At 43.3% G+C, this 24,209-nt stretch overlaps 1 protein-coding gene across 1 annotated transcript in view; it reads left to right on the top strand.

Annotated features, from left to right (window-relative positions):
• UBE2H (ubiquitin conjugating enzyme E2 H) overlaps positions 1–17,020 on the top strand; it is a 98,660-nt gene extending 81,640 nt beyond the window's left edge. Inside the window, exons 6-7 of the mRNA XM_068549446.1 lie at positions 10,621–10,749; positions 15,394–17,020. Coding sequence (XP_068405547.1) covers positions 10,621–10,749; positions 15,394–15,518 — 254 coding nt within the window. The 3' untranslated portion in view covers positions 15,519–17,020. The remainder of the gene's footprint in view (positions 1–10,620; positions 10,750–15,393) is intronic.
• Positions 17,021–24,209: the final 7,189 nt, after the last annotated feature.

Genomic DNA, 24,209 nt, shown 5'->3' with positions numbered 1-24,209 from the left:
TGACTTGGTAAATTACTTATTTGTGGATTAAGTTCTGGACAAGTAATGTAGAAGAAAATTTTCATATAAAATTGGGCAGTTTATAATTTTATTCTCACCTTTAGGGTTGCTAGCCAATGGACTGGATAGTCCTCTTATTTTGCTGGTGAGAAAAATCAACATTTGGGAAATTATTTCCCCTAGAGTCATTTGGGGGGGTCAGTAACAGACAAATGAGTTTGACTACAACAAAAAGAATGCTTCAGGAACTTTGGGATTAGAATTAGGAGAAACAGTGCTTCTTTTACTAGGCATTTAGAAAAATTTTAAATAATAAACTTACTTCATAGTACTATGCTGTAACCTAATGATTTTAAGCTGCTAAATGAATTTAAGCCTTTCCATGTTGGAAATACATTGTTATTACATACCTCTTTTCAGTCAGGTAGCCTGTGAATCTTTCCAAATAATTCAAATTTTGGCTGAGGGTAACTGTATCTTAAAATAATGCTTTATGCTGCGTGAGTGTTTACTAGCTATGTTTCTAGACATTTTAGTATAGTTGCAGAGATAAGAGATACATTTATCTATCTGCATGGATGATTGAGTGGCCAGCAACCACTGTTTGAACAGGCTTGAGAAATCAGTATTGATCCATCCATGTTGGAATCACAAACATCATCCTGCTTTTGGAACAGCTGGATGTCATTATGAGTCTCCTAGACAGACCCAGGTAGAGCAGTTTCTTTCTAGTACTATGGAGAAGGGTCAGCTGTAGTAGATAAAGAAGAAATATGCTGAGTTTTGGATTTGATGGTTTCCACAGTGCTAGCTCCATGATCCACCTCCTTTGTCTGCTTGTAGATATTTAGATTTGGTGTTGGCATGTGGCCCAAGAGTTTAATTAGCTATACATAGAAAAATGGGGCTTTCTTGGGTTGAACAACTTAGCAGAAATTCATTAAAAACACCACGTTCACATTCACTGACAGTCAGCATTAGAACCATGGAGTGGTCCAGGCTTTGTGGATCGTGGGATATGAGCCAGGCTATGGTCCTGAAAGACAGCCACAGCCATGTTCTTCTTTCTTTGGGGCTGTAGCTTCAGGGCTCCATTGTGGTTTTATGGATTTGTTTTCTCTTCATTTGCTTGTGATCACTGTGTCTAATTGCATGAAGTTATCTTGTTCTTTTCTGACATTAAAGACAAACTAAATTATTGCCTAGTAATTTAAAACTTTAATAATGAGTTTTAGTATGACTGTAAGAATACCCAACTAGCTAATTATACATTAACTGCCCTCATTTCTAGAAGGGTAATAACAAATCCTACTACCGTGTTTTAGCTTGCAATCTTTTAAGGTAAGCAGGGTCATACCAGGTTTAAACCAGGATGAATTGACCTCTAAAGAACACATAAGTAAGGTGGGAAGTGTTTTGAGATTGACATGGCAACAAGGGGAATGTTTTTTGATGAACAAAAGTCTGTTTTCTTCATTCTGATCTATGTAGTAGCATTCATTTCCTTCTGCAGATCTCTACAGTTTAAATACATTGTGGAGAGGGAGTTGCAATTAGGCAGTGGATGGAAGATGATTTTCTAAGACGGTGGAATGCTTTAAAACGTTCCGTGTTATAAAACTGCCCACCTCTGGTTGGTGACCTGGTGATCTGGCACTTAGCAGGATATATCTGGTATTCCACCAACTTTTAATTAGTACCCTATGTCTTTGACATTGCTCTTCACATATAACAGGAATGCCTGTTTTTAGCTTGGAATACTTAAAAAAGTGTAATGGTAAGTGTAGTGAGATTAAGTGTATCTCTCAGGAATATTGCAAAACTTCTTCAAGTGTTTGCTGATTCTTATTAATTCCTGCTGATTGCTCTCGATCTTTTTTTAAGAGGTGTGAGGAGAGAAGAGTTTTGTTTTTTGTATGCATGACCCTCTTCATGAGACTTTATTCTATCTTTAAAAGATCCACGTGGACTAACATGAGATCACGTGTACATCTAATGAGTTTCACACCCTTTGTATATTTTATCCACACAGAAGACCCTCTCAGTTAAGTGATTGGATACATTCTTGAATATATCGTCTGGGATACTGGTTTGCTGTATGTATTATTCCATTAAAGCATGTTAGCATTCAGTGGCCAGCTGGTTCTGTGTCACAGCACCACACAAGTCTTTGTGGTGGTCTGCTTCAGCTTGCCACATGTGTGCCCTCAAACAGCTAGTAAGAGAATATTTAATCTCAAGGCCATTTCTTTTTTCAAATCTACCTGCCTATCTGAAGGCATTCCTCCTAATTGGCTTTATTGAGGTTTTCCTCTAGGGGATGTCTGTCACCTTTTAGGGCCCACTGCTTACTCAGTCTTTCATACATAACAACTGCTTGATATATTATATGCAATGCTGATCCTCCAGCTGAAGAGAGGTATAGGTTTCTGGCTCCCTCCACCTTTTAAGGGGTAGAATTTCACTGTTTTTAGTATTCACAGACTACAAGCAGAAGAAAGTTAAAGTAAAAGACTCAAATTCATCATTAATAGTGCAACTTCTTAAGAGCTGACAAGAGTAGAAAAGTAAAGATGTATTAATTAACCCAAAATTCTTAAATAACCTGAAGAAATCTGGAAATTTTATTTGTCCTGTTTCAGTCTTATAAACTTTGACCACATATATGTCAGTGTGTTTTTATACATATAGTTAGATACCCCCCCCCAAAAAAAAAACAAAAAAGAAAAAACAAAAAAAAACCTTGAGCAAATGAAATGGAATTTTATGATTGTTTTTATTTTGAACATATAACTATAAATTCATGGCTTGCTTAGCAATATGATGAATTAATTACAGTTCCTTATAAGATGAGCAAAGTCAATCAGTGGGATTTTGAAAGGTCAGCTGATGATTTTCTCTAGCAAATCAAGGGTAACATGGGTTTGGGTTTTTAAAATTATTTTATTTATTTATTTTTGGCTGAGTTGGGTCTTGGTTGCTGCGCGCGGGCTTTCTCTAGTTGTGGTGAGCAGGGGCTACTCTTTGTTGCGATGCGCGGGCTTCTCATTGCGGTGGCTTCTCTTGTTGTGGAGCACGGGCTCTAGGTACGCAGGCTTCAGTAGTTGCGGCGCGCGGGCTCAGTAGTTGTGGCTCACGGGCTCTAGAGCACAGGCTCAGTAGTTGTGGCACACAAGCTTAGTTGCTCCACGGCATGTGGGATCTTCCCGGACCAGGGATCGAACCCATGTCCCCTGCATTGGCAGGCGGATTCTCAACCACTGCGCCACCAGGGAAGCCCCGGATAACATGGTTTTAATTCCCAGGTGATCTCAACTTATTTAGCCATCAGCTTCAACTATAATGGCCAAAAGCCATGGAAAGAGGAGGTCGCAGAGTCATTGGTTCTGGTTCACTAGAATCTACTTCTTGTGGGTTTTTACCCATCTTTTTACCTCTCTAATTGTGAGCAGGACTTTTTCCTTTCTTCCTGTCCTTTTAGCCCTGCTCCCTATTGAATTACAAAACAGTTAAATACCTTAAGGAGTCATGGCTAACTCAGTGATTCTGAGCTTTGGAAGCCAGGAGTCCTCCAGGAGGGAGAAGGTCAGTAAAATGTAAGTTTGTTTGGATAGCATGCTTCTGGAGTACGAAGTTTTGTAGGAAAACAAAAGGAACTTGCTCTTGATGGGAAATGACCTGAGTGATTGTTTTAAGGAAGTGTTCTCTGATTCCAAAGGTAAGAGTTTGGAGCCTGGAAGGCCATCCAGAGATGGTTGTCCTAAGCCAGGTCTAGAAAGATACATTGGGCTTGATGTAGTTACATGCCAGCGGAAACAGAAGAGGAACTAGAGGCATTTCACTAGGATTAATAGTGAGTCTGGGAAATTGACTGAGTACATGGAATAAAGGAGGAGGGCCTAACCAAGGTCCTTCCAGAGGTTTGGAGCCGTCAATCTAGGTTTTAGGAGAAAGGAATAGGTTTTCAGGGAAATAATTTTAGGCATGTTTAAGACCAGAAATGTAAAGGACCAATTAGAAGGATTTGCTAGTTATCAGCATAGACTTATTTCTTTAAAATTGTGAGATGATGAGCTTCCTGGAGAAAGAGTATAAAATACACTCTTTGTATTAATACAAAGACCACAGAATTCACATTGCTGAGCAAGCGGCTGATGTCTTTCCAAACAAGTTTTTCTGTATGTTTTTTGTTTGTTTGGCTTTAAAAAGAAGAAACCCAGGGCCTCGGACGTCTGGGGAACAAGGAATAGGGTGAGGAAAGGGGGAAGGATAGGTGGCATTGGAGAAGGGAGGAGGGCCCTGATGGCTGGTGGTACCTGGCCATGACTGTGCTGTACCATGGTGGTGTTTTCTGAGTCGCAGCATTTGGGGTGTTAAATCTGAAAAACAAAGATTATGCAAGTTCAAGTCTCTGAGAGGACTGCCTGCTTGGTAATTGTGGTTGCTGATGGGGCTGACCAAGTCAAGCTTTGGCATCCACAAGGTTTTAATCTGAAGATAGCAGTATGCTTTACAAAGGTTTCCATTTTAATGTTCAAAGGAAATAGAGGAAGAAGAAATAACTTACGGTCACTGGTTCATAAACAGCCAAGAATAAAACATGAGGTATGTGATTCATCCCCTCCTGAGTGTCTTCTCTTTTAAGCCATGTACCCATCTTTTTGTGAGTCACCTGGGGTAGGGGTGGCTTTACTTTAAAAATTGGTGCGGGGCGTCCCTGGTGGCGCAGTGGTTGAGAATCCACCTGCCAATGCAGGGGACACGGGTTCGATCCCTGGTCCGGGAAGATCCCACATGCCGTGGAGCAGCTAAGCCCGTGCGCCACAACTACTGAGCCTGCGTTCCAGAGCCCGCAAGCCACAACTACTGAGCCCGAGTGCCACAACTACTGAAGCCCACATGCCTAGAGCCCACACTCCACAACGAGAGAAGCCACCGCAATGAGAAGCCCGCGCACTGCAACAAAGAGTAGCCCCCGCTCGCCACAACTAGAGAAAGCCCACGCACAGCGATGAAGACCCAACACAGACAAAAAAAAAAAAGAAGAATTGGTGCATTTTTGTGTGGGTGACTCATTTTAATTATTAATATGTATTCCTTGAGGGATACAGGTAGCTGAAATTTCTTCTGAGAAGATGGCATATTTGTATTAATATCTAAGTCTAGTCCTTTGATGTAGTTTGAAGCCTATTTTATAGTCATTTTTAGAAATGTGTATTTCTTCTTGTAAGGAACTGCAGTATTCTCTTTTTGCAGATGAAGAAATTGAGATGCAGAGAGGAAGAGACCTGCTCTCCTACCTATAGTTTGGAATACCTCCACCTGGGGGGAGTGATGGTGACAGCAGTGTGCAGAAAAAAGACAGTGAAAGGGTCAGGGAGGGCTACTAAATTAGAGCCTCTTCAGCAGCTTAGCTGCCAAGACCTACACATTTTCTTGAGCTAGAGAACCCACAAGGACATAGCTCTTCCCATTTGGTCTCTGGGGATAGGAGTGTGTAGGGTAGGTAGTGCATTTCTGCACACATATCACACACATGCAGATGCTAACCAATCCGAAATCAGAATCCCTGGGGTAGGTATGAGGCCTCAGCATGCATATTTTGAAAAAACCCTGTGGGTAAGTTTAATGGACGAACAACCAGGACCTAGACTTGCCCAAGAACCATTGCTGTAGACTGAGTGGGGTAAATGCTGCTTTTGATGAGAGAGAAGTATAATTTGAGTGTTTTTAAAAATTAAATATGGATATAAATCATTAGTTTATGTGCCTAAGCTGAACTATGAGTGTTGTAATATTGTTAACATTAATACTGTAAGATCAGGTTGAAGAATCAGTCCTAATGGACTGCATTTTGGTAAGTGCTGATTTAGTCCAAGGCAAAAGTAAGAGCTGTTTGCTCATTGTAAACCATACTTCTCAGGGATCTTGGACTTTCTTTAAAAATTAAGGCATCCAGTAATGGGGGCAGCTGACTGTAATCTCTAGATTGTGCGATCCATGTCTGGTTCTCTCCCTTTCAAAAAGTGGAAGGTCAGTGTTTTTTAAAAGACTTTGGAACTGATAGATGTTTTATATTATTAACAGTTCTAGGGGGAAAAAATTTTATTATGATGGATTTTTCTGAAGATGAGTATCTTTATTTCATTCTTGGTTTATGGTTTATGTCTCTTCTGTTAGAATATTTATCTTGAAAGAAGATTTTGTGCACATTTGCATGTTTGAGAGATGTTTCTTTGGGGAGGACCCTCTCAATGGTAGTCATTCTGTTAGCCACTTTCAGGAGTACTTTACTGCTGTAAAATGGCCATGGCAACAACATCCTGGCCTTCAAAAGCTGTCATCTTCACCCAAAACTGGGCTGCGTACTTTTCCTTTTCTGCTCTTCTGTTTTAGAGGTGTGACTCAGCACATCTGTAAAATGGATCAAAAGTATGTTGATGTAGGAAGACAGTAGACACAGGAAGGAAAAACCAATAATTGAGGTTTTTTTTTTTAAATTGAGGGTTCTTTTATTTGTTTGGAACAAATACATAGGCAAAGCCACTTATTGGTAGCTTGAAAAACTTAAAAGTAGTGGTGAGGGGTATAAAATCTTTTCCTGGAACACGTGAAACACCTAGTTATGAGACATGTTGTCTGCAATATTTCTCAAGTCCTGAAGTGCTTCTGAACTTAAAGTAAAACCTGCACTTTATTTTTTTTTTCAAGTTTTTTGTTGTTTGGTAGGAACATTCAGCTGTTAATCTTTTGGGGACAGCACCTATAATGCTGATGTGGCAGGAGAGGCCCCCAGTTTACTATGTGTGAATATCTGTGCATGGCCATGGGCTACTTCCTGTGGTTGGGCTACTTGAAGCACACTGCCTCTGAAATACCCGACAGTTCAGCCAAGAAACTCCTGAACATTCTCTGCTTAGAGACCATCCTGTTGGCCTTGAACATGTGAGAAAGAAAAACTTTGGGGAGGAGGGTGGCCATCTCTGAGGGTATACAGTTTTTTTTGTGTGTGTGTTTTTTTTTTTTTAAAGAAATTCACGTTCTTTTATTTATTTATGACTGTGTTGAGTCTTCGTTTCTGTGCGAAGGCTTTCTCTAGTTGCGGCAAGTGGGGACCACTCTTCATCGCAGTGCGCGGGCCTCTCACCATCGCGGCCTCTCTTGTTGCGGAGCACAGGCTCCAGACGCGCAGGCTCAGTAATTGTGGCTCACGGGCCCAGTTGCTCCGTGGCATGTGGGATCTTCCCAGACCAGGGCTCGAACCCGTGTCCCCTGCATTGGCAGGCAGATTCTCAACCACTGCGCCACCAGGGAAGCCCGGGTATACAGTTTTGATGCAGAGATGTGGGGAGCTTTTGCCATCATGGTTGAGACAGTGTTCCTTTTATCCACTAACAGAAGCAGCGTAGTGCATAAGCCCAGGTTTGAAACCCAGCCCCTTGGACAAGTTACCTAACCTCTCTGTGCCTCATTTTCCCCATATGCAAAATGGAGATAGTAATGGTACCTACCTTATTGGCTGTAGTGAAATTAAGAGTGTATATGTAAAGTGTTTACAGGGCCTGGCTTGTAGTAAGGGCTGTGTAAGTGTAAACTCTTGCTGCCATTACTATTACTGTTACTATTATTAGTGTTACTGTAACTCTTCTCTGCTCTGGGATCATGTTCAATTTGTAAAACTTGGGGTTCACACCCCTTGTTTTTTCTTCTTAATTTGCTTACCTTTTAGCATTTTCTACCATTGCCTTGATAACCCACCCACTTAAGGATAAAGAGAGGAAAATTTTTTTCAGACTTTCCATGTTTTATTAAATGTTTCAAACATATGCAGAAGTAGAAAGGACACATTTATATGCAAATGCTATTTTTAAAGGTAAAAAAAGTAAAGTGTCATTTGAAGTGTGAAAAGTAGAAATTACAAGCCTTTTGCTTTGACATAACTTTTTAAAAATTTTTATTTACTTTTAATTTATTTTTTATTATTTTCCTTTTTTTTTTTTGGCTGTGTCAGGTCTTAGTTGCGGCACACGGTATCTTCGTTGAGGCCTGTGAGATCCTTCGTTACAGTGCGTGGTCTCTTCATTGTGGCACTTGAGCTTCTCTCTAGTTGTGGCCTGCGGGTTTTCTCTCTCTAGTTGTGGCGTGTGGGCTCCAGAGCGCATGGGCTCTGTAGTTTGCAGCACACGGGCTTTCTCGTTGAGGCATGCAAGCTCGATAGTTGCAGTGCACGGGCTTAGTTGCCCCACGGCATGTGGGATCTTAGTTCCCTGACCAGGGATTGAATCTGTGTCCCCTGCATTGGAGGGCAGATTCTTTACCACTGGACTACCAGGGAAGTCTGACATAACTTTTAAAATATTCTTATGCATAACTTTTAAAATATTTTTATGCATCATACGGTGTACATCATTGTAATTCTAGAGAACATAATATTTTACAGACTTTCTCTATTCAGCATTAGAACATAAGCATTTTTCTCTGTCCCTTAGCCTTTACAAATAGTTTCAATGATTTTGTACCATGCTTAGTTATTTGTTTGTTAAATATGCTGCTTCCTTTAAAAAATATATATGTAAAACAGCAGTGAAAATCCTGCCGCAGGTGGTTGGGGTTATGTTGGAAGATCATTTTTGTTTTGCTTTTTTGATTAAGGATCTCTGCGTTTGTTTCCTGGTACGTGGGAATTTTAAATTAATGTGGTTCTTTGGAAAGTTAGCCTTATCAGTAATACCAAGTCCCTAACTCGGGGTTGAAGGTAAACCTGCTCTGTGTCAGTATCTGGTGCATGAGAGTAGGACTGTGCTGGCTGTCATGAAGTACAGCCAGCACAGTCCATATGTCACTCTGTAGACCTGAGTGGTCCAATATGGGATCTACTAGTCACATGTAGTTATTTAAATTTAAATTAATTAGAATTAAAGATGAAAGATTCAGTCCTCACAGTCAAACCAGCTGTATCTCACATGCTCAGTAGCCACATGTAGCCACATGGCTACCATATTGGTAGCAGATACAGATCACTATCATCATTGCAGAAAGTTCTATTGAATAGTGCAGCTCTAGGTTTTTTTTGACTGCTCAGTTTTTTAACCTTATAGTGACAAGGATGATCTGCTTCTCGTAGGATTTTCTAGAGCAGAGGTCAGCAAACGTTGGCTGCCTGATTCTGTATAGTTTTATTGGAACACAGCCACACCCATTTGTTTATCTGTTATCTATGGCTGCTTTTGTGCTAGTGGCAGGGCTGAGTGTTGAGTAGCTGTGACAGACCAAATGTGGCCCACCAAGGCTAAATTAGTATTTACTCTGGCCCTTTACGAAAAAGTTTGCTGACCCCTTTTATCTAGACCAGGGTTTCTCAACCTCAGCACTATTGACATTTTGGTCCCAGATGATTATTTGCTGTGAAGGGCTATCCTGTGCATCGTATTGTAGGATGTTTAGCAGCATCCCTGGCCTCTGTCCACTAGATGCTAGTGGCCCCCCTACACCTTCCCCCACCCGGTTGTGACAACCAAAAATTTCTCTACACGTTGCCAAGTGGCCGCTGGGGAGCAGCATCACCCCTGGCTGAGAATCATTAATCTAAAGTGACGTGGCTTGACAAACATTCACTTACAACACGGCATGAGTGCTCACTCTAAAACAAAATCCATTAAAAAAGCAGAATAAGCTGAAGAGTAGTTGCTATGCTACTATACTTCAGCATTCCCTCTTGAAACAGAAACATTTTTTATAAAACATGATGAGTAACTAGAGTGGGCAGAGAGATGGAAGCGCTAAGGTTCCACAGTTCACTGTCTGCTAACTGAGCAGCAAACAGAGTGGAAGTTAGAGCATCTCTGAAGTTATGCGGATGTGTGGCTTATTTTACAGGTTTTCAAGCCCTACTTCCTTTATAAAACACTAGGTAACTGCGGGGATTTTGTTGTTTTTGCTGTGTATGTAGATGTACACCCAGCACCTTGTGCTGAATCTAGTAAGAAGGGAGTTGTTAATGTTTATTAAAATGATTATTAATAAAAGCAGTAAACTGGTGCTTATCTGTCTTATGATTGTTTATGATTTTAAGTGGTTCATATAGGTTCCTACCCTCATTACCTAGAGTAATTGAAAAACTGGTTATATCTGCCTCCATTAGAAGTTAGGAGAATTGAATTAAATGTCAAGGCCTATATAATTGTATTCAGTTCTTTTAAGATCTGGTGCTTGAATACTTTCAGAGTGGGGATTTTCAAAGCTGTAGAAAATGGCGATGTTAAGAAATTAACTGCTCGCTTTATATAAGAATGTAGAGTGCTGTACAGTATTGGGGTACAAGTTTTAATAAACCATGTAGTATTTCTAAAATCTCAGTTTACAGAGTGGAGTGAATTCGAGTTGGGACAGTTGCCTTTCAAAGAGAATATCAAGTGTACCTTTACCTGGTTCTTCAAATTAAAATTAAATTTAAAAAATTGGTATTGAAAGGAATATATAATATAAGTCCCATGTAATGGACCACTGTTTGTTCTATGAAAAAATATCAGTGTAGTTAAATATGTTGACTACTGAATTCAAGTGAATTTTAGGTGAACTTGCTTGTTCCGTGCATGATGTTATTTCTTGCTTGTTTTTCAGATCTTACCAATATATTTGAGTCCTTCCTGCCCCAGTTGTTGGCCTATCCCAACCCCATAGATCCTCTCAATGGCGATGCTGCAGCTATGTACCTCCATCGACCAGAAGAATACAAGCAGAAAATTAAAGGTAAGGCAAATAGCTTAGCCTGAAGACAGAAGAACTTAAAAGTCTGTTAGGTTTTGATCATTAAAAGCCCTTCTTAGTTACTCGTAATTTTTCTCAGGCCTAAAAAGAGACAGCTGTGGGCTGGATCAGAGCTCACTAGCCTCTATAGGTTCAAGGGTCAGAGACACCTTTAGAAAGCTGGAGGTTTCAGCAAGAAAATAGAGAGAGAGAGCAAAAAAGGAAAGATAAGGAAGCGGGAGACTTATTAGTTGGGTGGTAGTAGACATAACACTGCCAGAAATCCCTGTGACCCCCTGTATGAAAGAACCTTTGCTTTCATTTGCTTCCTCTTGTCTTAGAAAATTGGACTTGAGAGTAAAGTATTAATTGAAAGGCATAGTCTCACATGGGCTTATAAATGGAATCATCCTGGCCCTTCAGGACAGCAATTAACTTTGGGAGTTGGGAAATAATTACCAAATTCACCTTTAGACTTTGTTTTATTATATCATTTTACCTGTTGAATAAAAATTACCCAACTGGCTTCTTTTCTTGGTCCCATACTGATTTGCTTACATTTTGGGACGTTTACATCTAAGGCACATTTCTACTGCAGATACCTGGCCCCAGTGCCCTGGTGCTATAGATTTTTCTATTAAAACTTAAAATGTGCTATTAAAGTTTAGAAATGTGCAAATAGTAGTAGCACTAGTTAGCTCATCCTTTAAGATTTAGGATCCTGTTTTCCCATTCTCAGTTTACAGGCTAATGGGACACGAATTTCATTAAAATGAAAATGTGGTTGTGAAAGAACAGCTAAAGCTACACACAGGGTTACCAGCATTCACCACGTTGTCCTTTTATCTCTGTGTATGTTTGAGAACTTTCATAGTGAAAAGTCTAGATACATGAAGTTCCACCAGATAGGAGAGGAATTCAAAGTCCATGAAAATAGGCCTACTCTTCTTAACAAATGGCAGGCACTGGTATTTACCCAATTTTTAGCTTGACTCGTTCATCTGCATAGCAGCTCAGAACATGAGCTTCTGCAAAGTGTACAGCCCCTCTGAGCACATTTGCAGGAGATGGCAGTAGAAATAATTTATGAGAACCCAGAATGCATAGGTCTTCACTCTTAAATATGAAAGTATGAGACAGGATGGGAGCATCTGGGCCTATTTATTGAACAGTAGTTTTTCCTTTTCTTCGTCTTCTCATTCTCCCCTGGTCTCTTAGGGTATTGTTTGGTACTTTTTATTGAGATAAAGTAAAAATAAATCTACTCTAATTAACTTACTTAGGTCTCAGGTGCTTTGCAACTTAATATCTAATTTATGTAACCAGAACACTGACATAGCCAAAGAAACATAATTCAAGAAAACATGTATTTCATTTTTAACCAGATAAAATTCTGTTATGAGACTGTCTTACTTTGACATAAGAATCACTTAACAGTGTCTGCAACCCACAGATATCTCTGTGCAGAGCATATTTCTATAGTTCTTATATTCATTATGCCTCTATTTAACACTATTCCTGTTTTAGTACATATCTGTTATAGTCCCAGTTACAAAAGGAACCTAACCTACGTTTTTATCTTTGAACAGCAAGCTCTAGCTTAGGGGGCTCTAGATTTCTGAAACATTAGTGTTGGCTGTCACTTCCTTAGTAATCTGAGAAGATCATGACTATCAGACCTGAGCTCACCCCAGCTTCCTACCTTTATATATATCCCCCCCCCATCTTTTCCTTGTTTCTTCCTACAGGAAATAAGAGATCTTATTTCTCAGACCCAGTCCCCCCACCAACATGATCTTGTTCTCCATTTATCCCCTTCCTCCTAGCACTGTTGGTCTTCCTTCTCCTCCTGGTTACCCACCACCCCCATAGTCAAAGGTATCCCCATGTCAGAAGCCTTTATCTGTTCCTGTGGACTCCTTTAGGAGTCCTGCTGTTTGTTTCCCCTCCTCTCTCCTCTTTTTTTTTTTTTTTTTTTTTTTTTTTTTTTTTTTTTTTTGGTGGCTGCATTGGGTCTTCACTGCTACATGCAGGCTTTCTCTAGTTGCGGCGAGCAGGGGCTTCTCTTGTTGCGGAGCACGGGCTCTAGGTGTGCAGGCTCAGTAGTTGTGGCGCACGGGCCTAGTTGCTCCGCGGCATGTGGGGTCTTCCCGGACCAGGGCTCTAACCCATGTCCCCTGCATTGGCAGGAGGATTCTTAACCACTGCACCACCAGGGAAGTCCTCCTCTCTTCTGAATCATTTGGATTTTTCTCATGACCCATTTTCCTCTCTGCAGCTTTGGTATTTTACCCCTTACCTTTCTGAAAACTTTTCTCGTTCCATTCCTAAACGTGATCATTCTCATAAGATTTGGGTCCTTCGGCCCCTCTCTCCATCCCCCACCCATTAGGGAGCTAATTCACCCCTTACTGCTTTAGATAATCCCCTCCAGGTAGACAGTTTCCACACCTGACATCAGAGGTCAGTGTATGTAACTTTTCTTACCGTGAACATGATTCATATTTAGTTGGTGCTATTTTATCTTGTAAATATTGGACTGTCTGTAGGATGGGGCACCATTGGAGCTGTCTAAAGATATGTCACTTCTCAAAAACCTTTCCTGAGTGGCATCTTAGCCTGCCATTCAGGGCTCTCTGTCACTGTGTGTGATCTACATCTTTGCCTTTACTCCTCTAAATGTATCAATATGTAACACACAAATTGGATGAATTTCAGATACCCAACTGTATCTGCTTTGTTAGTTCTTCAGGGAGAGTTTTCAACCATACAGAAAAACAGAGTGACTTAACCACGTACCCACTATCCAACTATAGCAAAACCTGTACATTTTGCCTTACTTGCTTCAGATTTTTTAAAAGAAAGAAAACAAATGTAGTTCTCTCTTAATGTGTTTTAACATCCCAGCCACTTCCTTCTACCCTGTGCTTTGGCGAGACTGTCTATGCCTTTCCCCTGGAGTGGCGTCTCCTATGCTGCAGCTGCCAGAGCTGCTTCAAGGGTCAGTGCAGATACTGCCTTCCTGGCTCTCAGGGCCCACAGTCCCTTCCTCCTGCTTCCCATTGATGGCACTTCACCCCCTAACTGCTTTTATCTTTGTCTGTGTTTCCTGCTCATTAGTGACCTTGCTCTTCATTTTTCTATCTCCTGAAAGGCATTGTCCCAATAAGCACTTAATACACATTGGTCTCCTTGAATATACTGAAGAAGGCTGATAGTGTCAACTTACAGTGTCCAAGAGCAGTGTCAAAGTGCAGCAACTTCTTTCTACAAAGGAAGAAACAAAGTAGCCAACCCATTAGAGAGTAAAAATACAATTTCTAAGACTTCAGTAAACATTTCTCTCACTCTCAAAAAAATGAATGCAAGTTCCTGCCTAGCCAGGGGCTTTTGAAACCTCATTATCTCAGCATAAAATTTTGCTCTAATGAATCTGTAGGGGTGTAAGTCAGAAGCCTGCAAACTTTTTCTGTAAAGGCCCAGATTTGGCCACATATGGTCTCTGTCACATACTCATTCTTTCTTTCTTCCTTTTTAACAGCCCTTTGAAAATATAGAAAATAATCTTAGCTGGCCCTGCACTGCATCATTCAGACTTAGCCCATATACCTTCTCTTCTAGTCCCTGCAACTCCATAGGAGGAAAAACAAAGCATACGGACGTGAGGATGTGTTTTTCTGGATAGGATTCTGTCCTGTCTTTTCATACTGTGTGTAGGCTACTTACTTGAAAAACCATCTGCACCTAGAGTTTTAGGAAAACGTTTAATTGTGTATTCAGCAGTTCTTAACATTTTTTTCAGCTAGCAGATACAGCCTAGGCTATAGCATCATAAATCTTCAGGTAAATAAATTAATAGGTGGTAAAGTCACTCAGGCTAGCTGTGTCCCCAGGTAGCAGCTCATTCCTGAGCAGGTTGAGAGACTGTCTTCACCAGCTGCTTCAAAAACCTGACAGGCAGGATCTGTTTAGACTAAAATCTATTTCTAAAATAATAGATTTGGGCTGACTGTAATTACATAACTGCAAATCTAAAAATGATGGGGGATTTCCTTATAAATTACTATGGAATCATAACTAGTCCTGTTCTATATGGGGGGTGAATAGTTTTATTAACATAGAAAGTAAAAGAAAATGTGAGGTTTACATTTCCCCAGTCCATCAAGTTTGGAGGAGTGCAGCCATATCAGTAGGCAACAAGGAGAGAGTGAGAGCGCCCTGGCTGGAAAACTGGGGCCTGGTTAACCCCAGACACCGTCCTGGACGTCTGCCGACCTTCCTGAGCCTTGCAGGCGAGGCCCAGGGTGGTCGGCTGTCTTGTACACATCCACGTGGGAGGTAATGGCCCAAAGAAGATCTAGCATGGCGGTGCAGTGTATGTGTTCCCCTGCAAATCAAGTGTTCAGATTTGCCTCTCTTACTAAGGGGGCGAAATGCATTAAACTCCAAAGACACCTCCCTGTACAATTTTCCCCTTAGATTTAGTGACTATAATAACTGTCATCTTTGTCATTGTCTGTTCCCTACTGCCCATACCGAATAGGGAAGACTTGAACCTCCCTGGGACTTGCCAGCTTTGGGGTCGCTGAAGCACATGCCTGCCTGCTCACTATCCTTGTGTTTTCTTTATCCCAACCCCCTGTGCAGAGTACATCCAGAAATATGCGACAGAGGAGGCACTGAAAGAGCAGGAAGAGGGCACCGGAGACAGTTCATCGGAGAGTTCTATGTCTGACTTTTCGGAAGATGAGGCCCAGGATATGGAGTTGTAGTAGAAAAAGCACCTGCTTTTCAGAAAGACTATTATTTCCTAACCATGAGAAGCAGACTATAATATTCATATTTAAACAAAGCAATTTTTTTTATTACTAAACAAGGTTTTTATGAATAATAGCATTGATATATATATATTATATATCACCCTTTAGATCTTGATTTCTTGGTCATTTCTCAACCTGAGGTGCATAGCATATTCCCACATTCCATTTTGGTAGCAATATGCGGTCCGAATGCATGCATTCATAAGTCCATTTAGCCAAGTCAGCCTGTGTGCTACTGAACTGTCAAAAGAAACAGCCGCTCTGATAGATAGACATGAGTAAAAATAACAGGAAAAAGTTGCTTCTTTTATTGATGGTTCCAAAGAAACAAACCAAACCAACCAGCTCTTGGATGTGAAGATAAAATAGTGCTTTTTCAAACTGGAAAGGAAAAAATTGGGGAGGAAAAAAGGCCTGCTTGGGAGCATTTAGAGCCAGCCATGTCAGAATCAGAGCTGCTTCTTCCTGTGCATCCTAGGTGGCCCCATTTCTGTGGAGTAACAGTATAAAACAGGGAGCTAATTGGAGTATTGAAACTTAAAACAATTTTTTTGACTTGGATTTTAAGTACATTTTTATATGTAGATTCCTGCCCTTCTCGCTACCAGGCCCTGCAGCCACAAGTGTTTTGCTTTGGAGAACCTTTTGGAAATGTTTTCTGAATCTGATTCTTTTTCTTGGGGGTAGAATTTGTAATCCAGACCTTTTCTGAGAGGACAGGACAGGAGGAGAAAAGTGACTGGGAAGATGTTTCCTCTCATCCAACACGTGCAGAGTCACATCCTCATCCTATTGTTGGCCACTGTGAGACCGCTACCCTGGACTCAGAGCTTTATATTTGAGGATGGTTGTGGGGTTTGGGTTTTTTTTTTTTCTTTTTGGTGTGTGTGCATTGTGCTTAGGTTGCAGATTTAATCTTCACCTACCAAGAGATGGCCTCCTCCTTGGACAGCCACTCAGTGGACCATTAGACTTGGGAAGAAGACCCTACTGGTGGCTGTGACTCCTGGGTACTCTCGTTCAGGTTTTGATTCTGTTTTCCCTTCTGCTGCTGCTCTTGGCAGCAGCCGGGTCATCGTCTGCTCGTGGGAGTGGGAAATAGGTATTTTAGACCCAACTCACATTCTAAATTTAAAATGAGTAATAATTGGAACAAATAAAGGTTTTTGTACCCAAAGTGACTCTACATGGGAAAAACAAACACAGTTTTTTTTTTTTTTTTTTCAGAGTGAGACTGAATAGGAGGAAAGGATTCAGAAATATGATGTAGAACAGGTTTTGAAGGAAGAGAATTTTCTCTCCTGTATATGTTAAGAGGAAATCAGTTTAAATGCCTGCTAATCAAATGTTTACTCAGCTAACCATATGTCCAGGTTGCTGGCAGAGTTTCTTTCAGATCTGAGTGTTGCCTGCTGAATTTGGAGAACTTCAGACAGTAGTTGGGGGGCGGGGGGGGGGGGGCGGTTGTTGACACAACCAGTAGGACAATAGCAAAATTAGCCAATCCTGAAATCTTCTCGAGATGATTTTTGAATGTCCTACTGGGATAATTTAATCCTTCTCTCTGTGTGTTTTTAGTTTATAAGTGCTATATTCCACAAGATTTGAGTCAATGAGATTGAAGATACCCTATCTTTTTTATTCAAAAAGCACAATCAATCTTTTCTTTGAAAATCTATATAAAGTACAACTTGCTTTTTAGCATGATTATTTTCCTAAATAAAAAACAAAGAATGTACTTATTTTATGTTAATTACGGGCATGAAGCAAAAGGTTTTCTTTTAAAAAAAAAAAAATTTAAAAGTGCAGTTATGTAGGGCTGTGGTTAGTTAACCGTACTGAGTTATCTATCTAGCATTTGTGGCTTGTTGGAAGGGTAGTATTAACTATTTAACATGTAATGGAGTACTTTAACTCTTATCTAGCACGTTGTCTTCTCATTACTTTGGGGGAGGGAGGGTCTCTGCTGGCACTGTCTAACTTGCTTACCTGCTGAATTAGCAGTTTGCTTGTGCTATAACCGTTATTTGTAGGTGCGACTTAGGGTAGGCTTAAAGTGCTGGGTGGTGATTTGAGTTCAAACAATAAAAAACTGTATTTTTTCAATATTGTATAAACAATAGTGTTCTAATTACCTTTCAAAAAAAATAATGTCAAGATAATAATTGCTTTTAATCTTGTCAAAAAACAAAACAAAACAAAAAACTAGTAGAACCAAGTTTAGGGAAGGTATGTGAGCAGTGCCACAGCTCTGTTCCCTGACTAAATCCATGTTTCTCTAACAAAAAGACTTCAGCTTGCCTGTGATCGAGAACTCCAGCACTCGGAATCTGGTGGTGCAGAATTTCCAAATGAAGATTTGTTGGAGGTTGCAGGGGTTAAGAAGCAGATCTGAGTATGGCTACAGTGTGTATGCACGTGTGTGTGCGCCCATCCAAGTCTGTGTGATAAAGGTGTAACTAGGCTTCTCTGCTAGCACTGGAAGCTCCTGGAAATTGCTGCCCAGATCACACTGTACCCTCTCATTCTGTGCAAGTCTGTCCTTTTTGGGCACTAACCTTGATCCCATGCATGTTTTTGGCTCTGTGTGGAGCTTTTCCTCTCCACTGGGAAATTGAGTTTTGATATGTTGAACAGAATCCCTTCTTACACTAACTTTTTGTCCCTTCCCTGTGCCTGGGAGAGGTAGGAGTAGGAGAGGAAGCTGGAAGAGGGCCTGGCTGTGATTCTGAGGACTCTGGGCCCCCAGTAATAGATGGTAGAGTGAGTCTGGAGCAGGGGGTGGTATGACACCAAAAGCTTTTCCACGTTGTCCCATCATAACACTCAGAGAAGCATTCAGAGCCCCTCAGAAAGGCTGCACATTATTGCTTTTAAAGGTGGTGGTGGTAGGTCAGAGCTGCTTCTGGCAGTTTCCCTTCCCTTCCCTTCCCTTCCCTAGTACCCATCATTTTTGAAATCCTGCCTTGTGGTTTACCAGCGCAAGCCATTCTTTGCCCCTGTTCAAATGACTGAGCTCCAGCTCTCGCCAAACACCAGAAAGCAAGATGGCCGCACCACAGCAGCATGCAATCCGCTACCCTCCAGCCGCCCCAGCACTGGGGCCTCGTGGGTTGCGTTTTAAGGTAGCCAACCTAGACACTGGCATTTTTGCTCTTTTGTCTTCAATCGCATCGCGCTCCTTGAGGTTACTGTGCAGTTTCAACCAGCGTTTTATACTAGTGAGATAATTATCAGAAGTTGCCATATATCTCTCCAGTACCTAACGTTTTTCTTCCACTCCAAAAGCTGTTCTAATTGCCAACTGGCTGATCTAAGCTCCAGAAGAGTGTCTCCCCTCGAAGGAATTTTTTCCCTCACAAGGCTCCCTGAAGCCCTAGTTGGCCTTGGCCTGACACTTGCTTTTTATTAGACCTCCTATTGGGATGGCTGAGAATCATGAAAGACAGATCCTCTGCTAGCCCCCATAGTGAAGTTGTTAGATACCAACTTTCTGGGAACTAGTGTTTGACTTTAAATGGCATGTGACCCTTCTGTGTTCTAGGGACTCAATTAGAAAAGTGAAAGCCATTAACAAAAGTTAAGAGTTTTATTCATCTCACCAACTTCCTGACTGGGTTCACAGCCTTGTTGACTGAAATCAAATCATTTCTGATGGGGCTCAAAGACCTGCATTTCTTTGGACTTCTGAATCCATGTTCATATTTTCTCTGGCTACTGAACACCTTGGTGATTCCATTAGGGACTGAATGGAGTGGAGGCCCCTTGGGGGGAAGGGAGAGTAAACCCTCAGGTATGCAGTTTCTCCACTCACCTGAGGAAGGGCCAGGACTCTTAATTCAGCAAATATTCATCTTGGCCGTGGGCTTGGGAAGAAATGGCCATTATTTACTGATTGTATTTGGTACATATTGTGTGATACTTGAAGAGATAAAAGGGACTTACCAGCCCTTAATTGAAATCTAAGCTTTTTATCACTTATTTTTTCCTTGCCCCCTCTCCTCCTTTCCACCTTTTTCCTTGCATTGTGATGATCTAGTGGGCACTTCTGTCAACAGGACAAATGCCTCCTCTGACTATAACCTCTTAATAGTTGTGTATAATGAAAACTGTAAACTTTTTTAAATAAAATGTGTATATACCTTGGCAAATGGCTGGACCTTGATCAATAAGATAACAGCCCCTAAGCCCGATATTTTAAAACACCCTCCCTATTCACCCGGCTCCTCTGAGCAGCAGACGATGGCTTGCTTTTTTTTTTTTAAACTGAGAATCTCTTATGAGGCAGGTGACTGGGTTAGGTTGGGAAGGGAGTGTCATATTGTAGGCGGTAGTAACTGAGAGGCCCTGCCTACAAGAGCCCTACCCCTATACCTGGAGTGGCAGGTGACTGCTGGCTATAAACAGGGCTGGCTCTGAGGCTTCTCTACCAGAGCCTTGAAAAGCCATCTGTTCTGTGAAGTCCTGTAGCCTGGAGGACCCCGCCTACCCCCATGTGGATCAACAGGTATGGCTCCTGTGTTGCTGTTCAGCCCAAACCTCTAGACCCTGTTAACTAATGCTGAGCAAAGGGTACCCACTTGGTCTGGAATTCACAGACAGTACAGCTTCCTGCTGGGGCTGATCTGCCTCAACAAGGAAGGGGAAAGCCGTGGGTGTTGCATCTGAATCTGATCACTGGATCAGCCCAACGTTTCAATTCCTTTCTAAAAGCATATGTCCTCTTCGGCCACCAGGTGGCGATGTTGCCTCATTAGTCTATTTACTTTTGCTGGATTTAGTTAGAAGACCCTTTAGACAAAGGGAAAAGTTGTCCTTTGGTCACATGCCCTCATTCCAACTCTCTTCCACTGTTTTCTTCTCCTTATTCATTTCCCCCACACTCCTTTTTTTCCTTACTGCATCCCGATGTAGTTGACTGTAGGCACAGCTTTGTATCCACCAGAGGAGGAGGGTAAGGCCACCCAGGAACCCTGCCAACGGACATCTCAAGCTCCCCTGGCTCCAGTGCTCAGAAACGAAACAGTCAACAGAAGGCTTTGCTGTTGGTCTTCACTAACTCCTCAGCCAAGGTCACAGTGGACCAAAGAACGGAACCAGCGCTGTGAGTCCTGGTGCCATCTCTTCTGTTAACCAGCTGTGTGGCCTTGAGCTCTGTGGGCCTCAGGTTCATCTCTAACATGTGGTCCCTAAACTAGTAGGTTCTGACTGACACTTTGTGACTCAGAACCCCATCCAGGCTCTGAAATGAAACCATATCATAGGACTCAGTATCCTGAGAGAGGATATTATATCAACCTGAGAAACACCAAGGTTTCAAGACCAGAGGTTAGAGTTTTAGGACCCAAAGAGCTTTGGGAATTTAGAGCACCCATTTTCCAGCTGAAAGAATTAGATCTATGGGACATGTGAACAGTCATCCTATTGATCTCACGCAGGCAGCTGCTTTTAAAAACCCCATGAGTGGGACTTCCCTGGTGGTGCAGTGGTTGGGAATCCACCTGCCAATGCAGAGGACACAGATTCGAGCCCTGTGCCGGGAAGATCCCACATGCCGTGGAGCAACTAAGCCCGTGCGCCACAACTACTGAGCCTGAGCGCCACAACTACTGAGCCTGAGTGCCACAACTACTGAGCCTGAGCACCACAACTACTGAAGCCCATGCGCCTAGAGTCCGTGCTCTGCAACAAGAGGAGCCACCGCAATGAGAAGCCCACAGCACCGCAACGAAGAGTAGCCCCTGCTCGCCGCAACTAGAGAAAGCCCGCGCGCAGCAACGAACACCCAACAAAGCCAAAAATAAATAAATAAATTTATTTATTTAAAAAAAAAAACACAAAACATGAATTTCTGTGCATCCAGTGGGGCTTGGGTCCCTCCCCCACCAGTAATTTCTCCCAGCATCACTCTTACCTCTCAGCCTCAGTCCAGCTGCTTCCCAAGTGGCAGGCGGCTCTCCACTGCCTGCCTGAGGCACTGCCCCTTTCCTGAGAAGGGGGATGCAGGGTTTCTGAAACATATTGTCCTGGAACAGAAAGTTATGGGCTCAGAGCCCCAGAACTTTTACTTACTTTAAGCTCTTCTTATCTCCGAAGGCTGCTCTCTACCCCAGGGGATAAATTTCTGTGACACTGGGCCCTGGTGTTTTCTGCTCCCTACCTAGAACCAGGGCAAAGAGGATTTGTCTGGCTCTCACAATCCTTGGACCTGCAGAGGCCCGGGAGCCACCTGACAGACTGAGCAGCCTTGCTTATGAGGAGCCCACAGGCTTCTCAGGGACTCAGATGCCCGAGTGAGCCTGGGACAATCTACCTTGGGCCAACCCTGCTCTCCAGTGCCTCACAGGGTAGGGTTTGTGCACCCAGAACTTCTTAGAACTGCAGAGTTACCCTTACTAGGGATTTAATGTTTGAAGGTAAAAGACACAGGGGCGTTTCTCCCTCACTTTGTGTGTGTGTGTTGGGGGGGTGGGGTGGGGTAGACGCATGTATGTCTATAATGAAGGATGTTTAATTTTGAAAAAGAGCCGGGGCACTTCTGTGGACCTGGGCTCCTCAGAGCTCTTTGGGGCTCAAACTTGGCTTCTGGTGTCAAATGACGGGGGTGGCAGGAACAGACTTGAGCTCCCTGAAAGACAAACTTGGCCCTTCTGGCTGCCCCATCATTGACAATTAACCTGGGAAGGGGCTGCTGGACAGCCGGTGGGGTTTGGCCTTCAGGTGTCTCTCAGCTCCCCTTCCCTTGGCTCCTACCACCTAAGTCAGCCAGCGCAGGGCTAGCAGCTCCCTTTGAGAAGCTTCAGCCTAAGTTCTGTTCTCTCCAGCTCTATAAACAGTGGATCAGGTGCCTGCCACAGTCTACTAACGTGCATGTAAAAGTGTGGAACAAAGCGTTTAAAAGATGCTCTTCTACAGATTTCAAAAAATTACGTGCTGGTAACAAATCACCATTCCAGAAACTTGTGTAAGTCTTCCACAGTGCCCTCCTCCGCAGACAGCCAGCATCAGCGTTGGCCGGAGAGGCCTTCCCCTTGTGATCCTCACACTGGCCCTGGGAGCCCCTCTGGAAGTGGACCAGGACTTGGCCCCTTCACATTAACTCCTTGTGAGGTGCCAAGAGACCTGGGCACACAGAGTTCATGGCACAGCCAATGCTTGACCCACATCTTCAGGCCACAGATGAGTGTTCTTTCCATGCTCGACTGGGGCTGTGGGCACCTGTGTCTGTGTGAGCCTCATCCTGCCACCTGGGGCTCCTACGAGATGCCTCCTGGTTGACCGGGTGAGCCTGGCTGACCTGCCCAGAGGCCCTGTGGGCTTGGTCCTTGAGGGTCAGGGCCTTTCCCTACACACATCCCCATTTCCACTGATAGCAGTGACCCCACCCTCTGGGCCCTGCAGTGGAGTCAGAAAATAAAACTCAGACTGAACCCTAGAGCAGAAATATAAAAATAGAATGCCATCTACATAAATAATTTAAAACTTTCTAATAGCCACGTTTCTTTTAAAACAAAGTAAAATTAATGTTTTATTTAACTCAGTCCATCCAAAATATTATTTCAGTGTGTAATTACTATTTAAAAATGAATGAGATATTTTGCATTCTCAATTTTGTACTAACTCTTTGAAATCCAGTGTGTATTTTACACAGCACATCTCAATTTGGACGCTTACATTTTCAACGTTAAAGGTAACACGTAGTCCTACCAAAACAAAGTTGGGTTACAGAAAAATGTACACTGCTTGTTTTAAAATTTAAGTTAATTATAATTAAATAAGATGAAAAATTCAGTCCCTCGGTCACCACCTGGTACGGCTCAAGAGCCACAAGTGGCTCGTCGTGGCCACCTACTGGACGGTGCAGCCCTGGGAGCCTCCAGGTAGAGCAGGAAGTTTTAGGACACGCAAATAAACCACAAAAGCGACTTTTATGGGGGATTTGGCGCAGAACCCATAACCTCACCCTCCGCAGGGAATGTTCTGGGGTCGTGCAGAGCCCACAGGCCGCGGGCGAATCGGGGCCGGGGGTGGTAGGGGGGGCACCCTCTGGGTCCGGCCGCTGCAGCCCCCCGGCCCGGGGGCGTGGCTTCCAGGACGCGAGGGCGCCCCCGACCGTGCGCCCCGCCGCGCGCTGCTGGCTAGAGCCCGCGATCTCACGCTACAGTCCCTCCGAGGGCTCGCAGGTGTCCCCTGTGGGGACGGAAGTGGCTCCTCCACGAGTCTGGGGACTCTTCCTCGAGCCGGCTGGGGCGAAAGGCCCGGGGCGGGCGCGGAGGGGCGCGGCCCAGCCCAGCCCCGGCCATCTTAACGCGTCCCCCCCCCCCTCTGCCACCAGGGGGCGCGCGGGCCTCGCGCTGCGGCCCTGGCTCCGGGGAGGCCCCGCCCTTCAGCCCCTGCGTCCGCCCAGCCGGCCCGGGTGGGACCCGGAGGCCTCCGGGCGTCTCGCCCGCGGGAGACCTCACTTGGACCTGCCGAGGTGCCCTGCAGTTGCCAGAAAGAAAACCAACGACGTCACTCAAACACAAGCCTTAGACATGGGCCCCACCCGGGGTCCCCCATTAGTGCCGCAGAGGCCGCCCCCCGCCCCCCCTTCCCCTGGCCTTGACCCTCCTTGCCCATCTCAGTAGGATCCAGAGCCTCCCA

This window comes from Eschrichtius robustus, chromosome 8 (assembly GCF_028021215.1).
Source record: "Eschrichtius robustus isolate mEscRob2 chromosome 8, mEscRob2.pri, whole genome shotgun sequence".
NCBI lineage: Eukaryota > Metazoa > Chordata > Mammalia > Artiodactyla > Eschrichtiidae > Eschrichtius > Eschrichtius robustus.
Note: the sequence above shows the minus strand (reverse complement) of the source record. Positions and strands in the feature narration are given on the sequence as shown.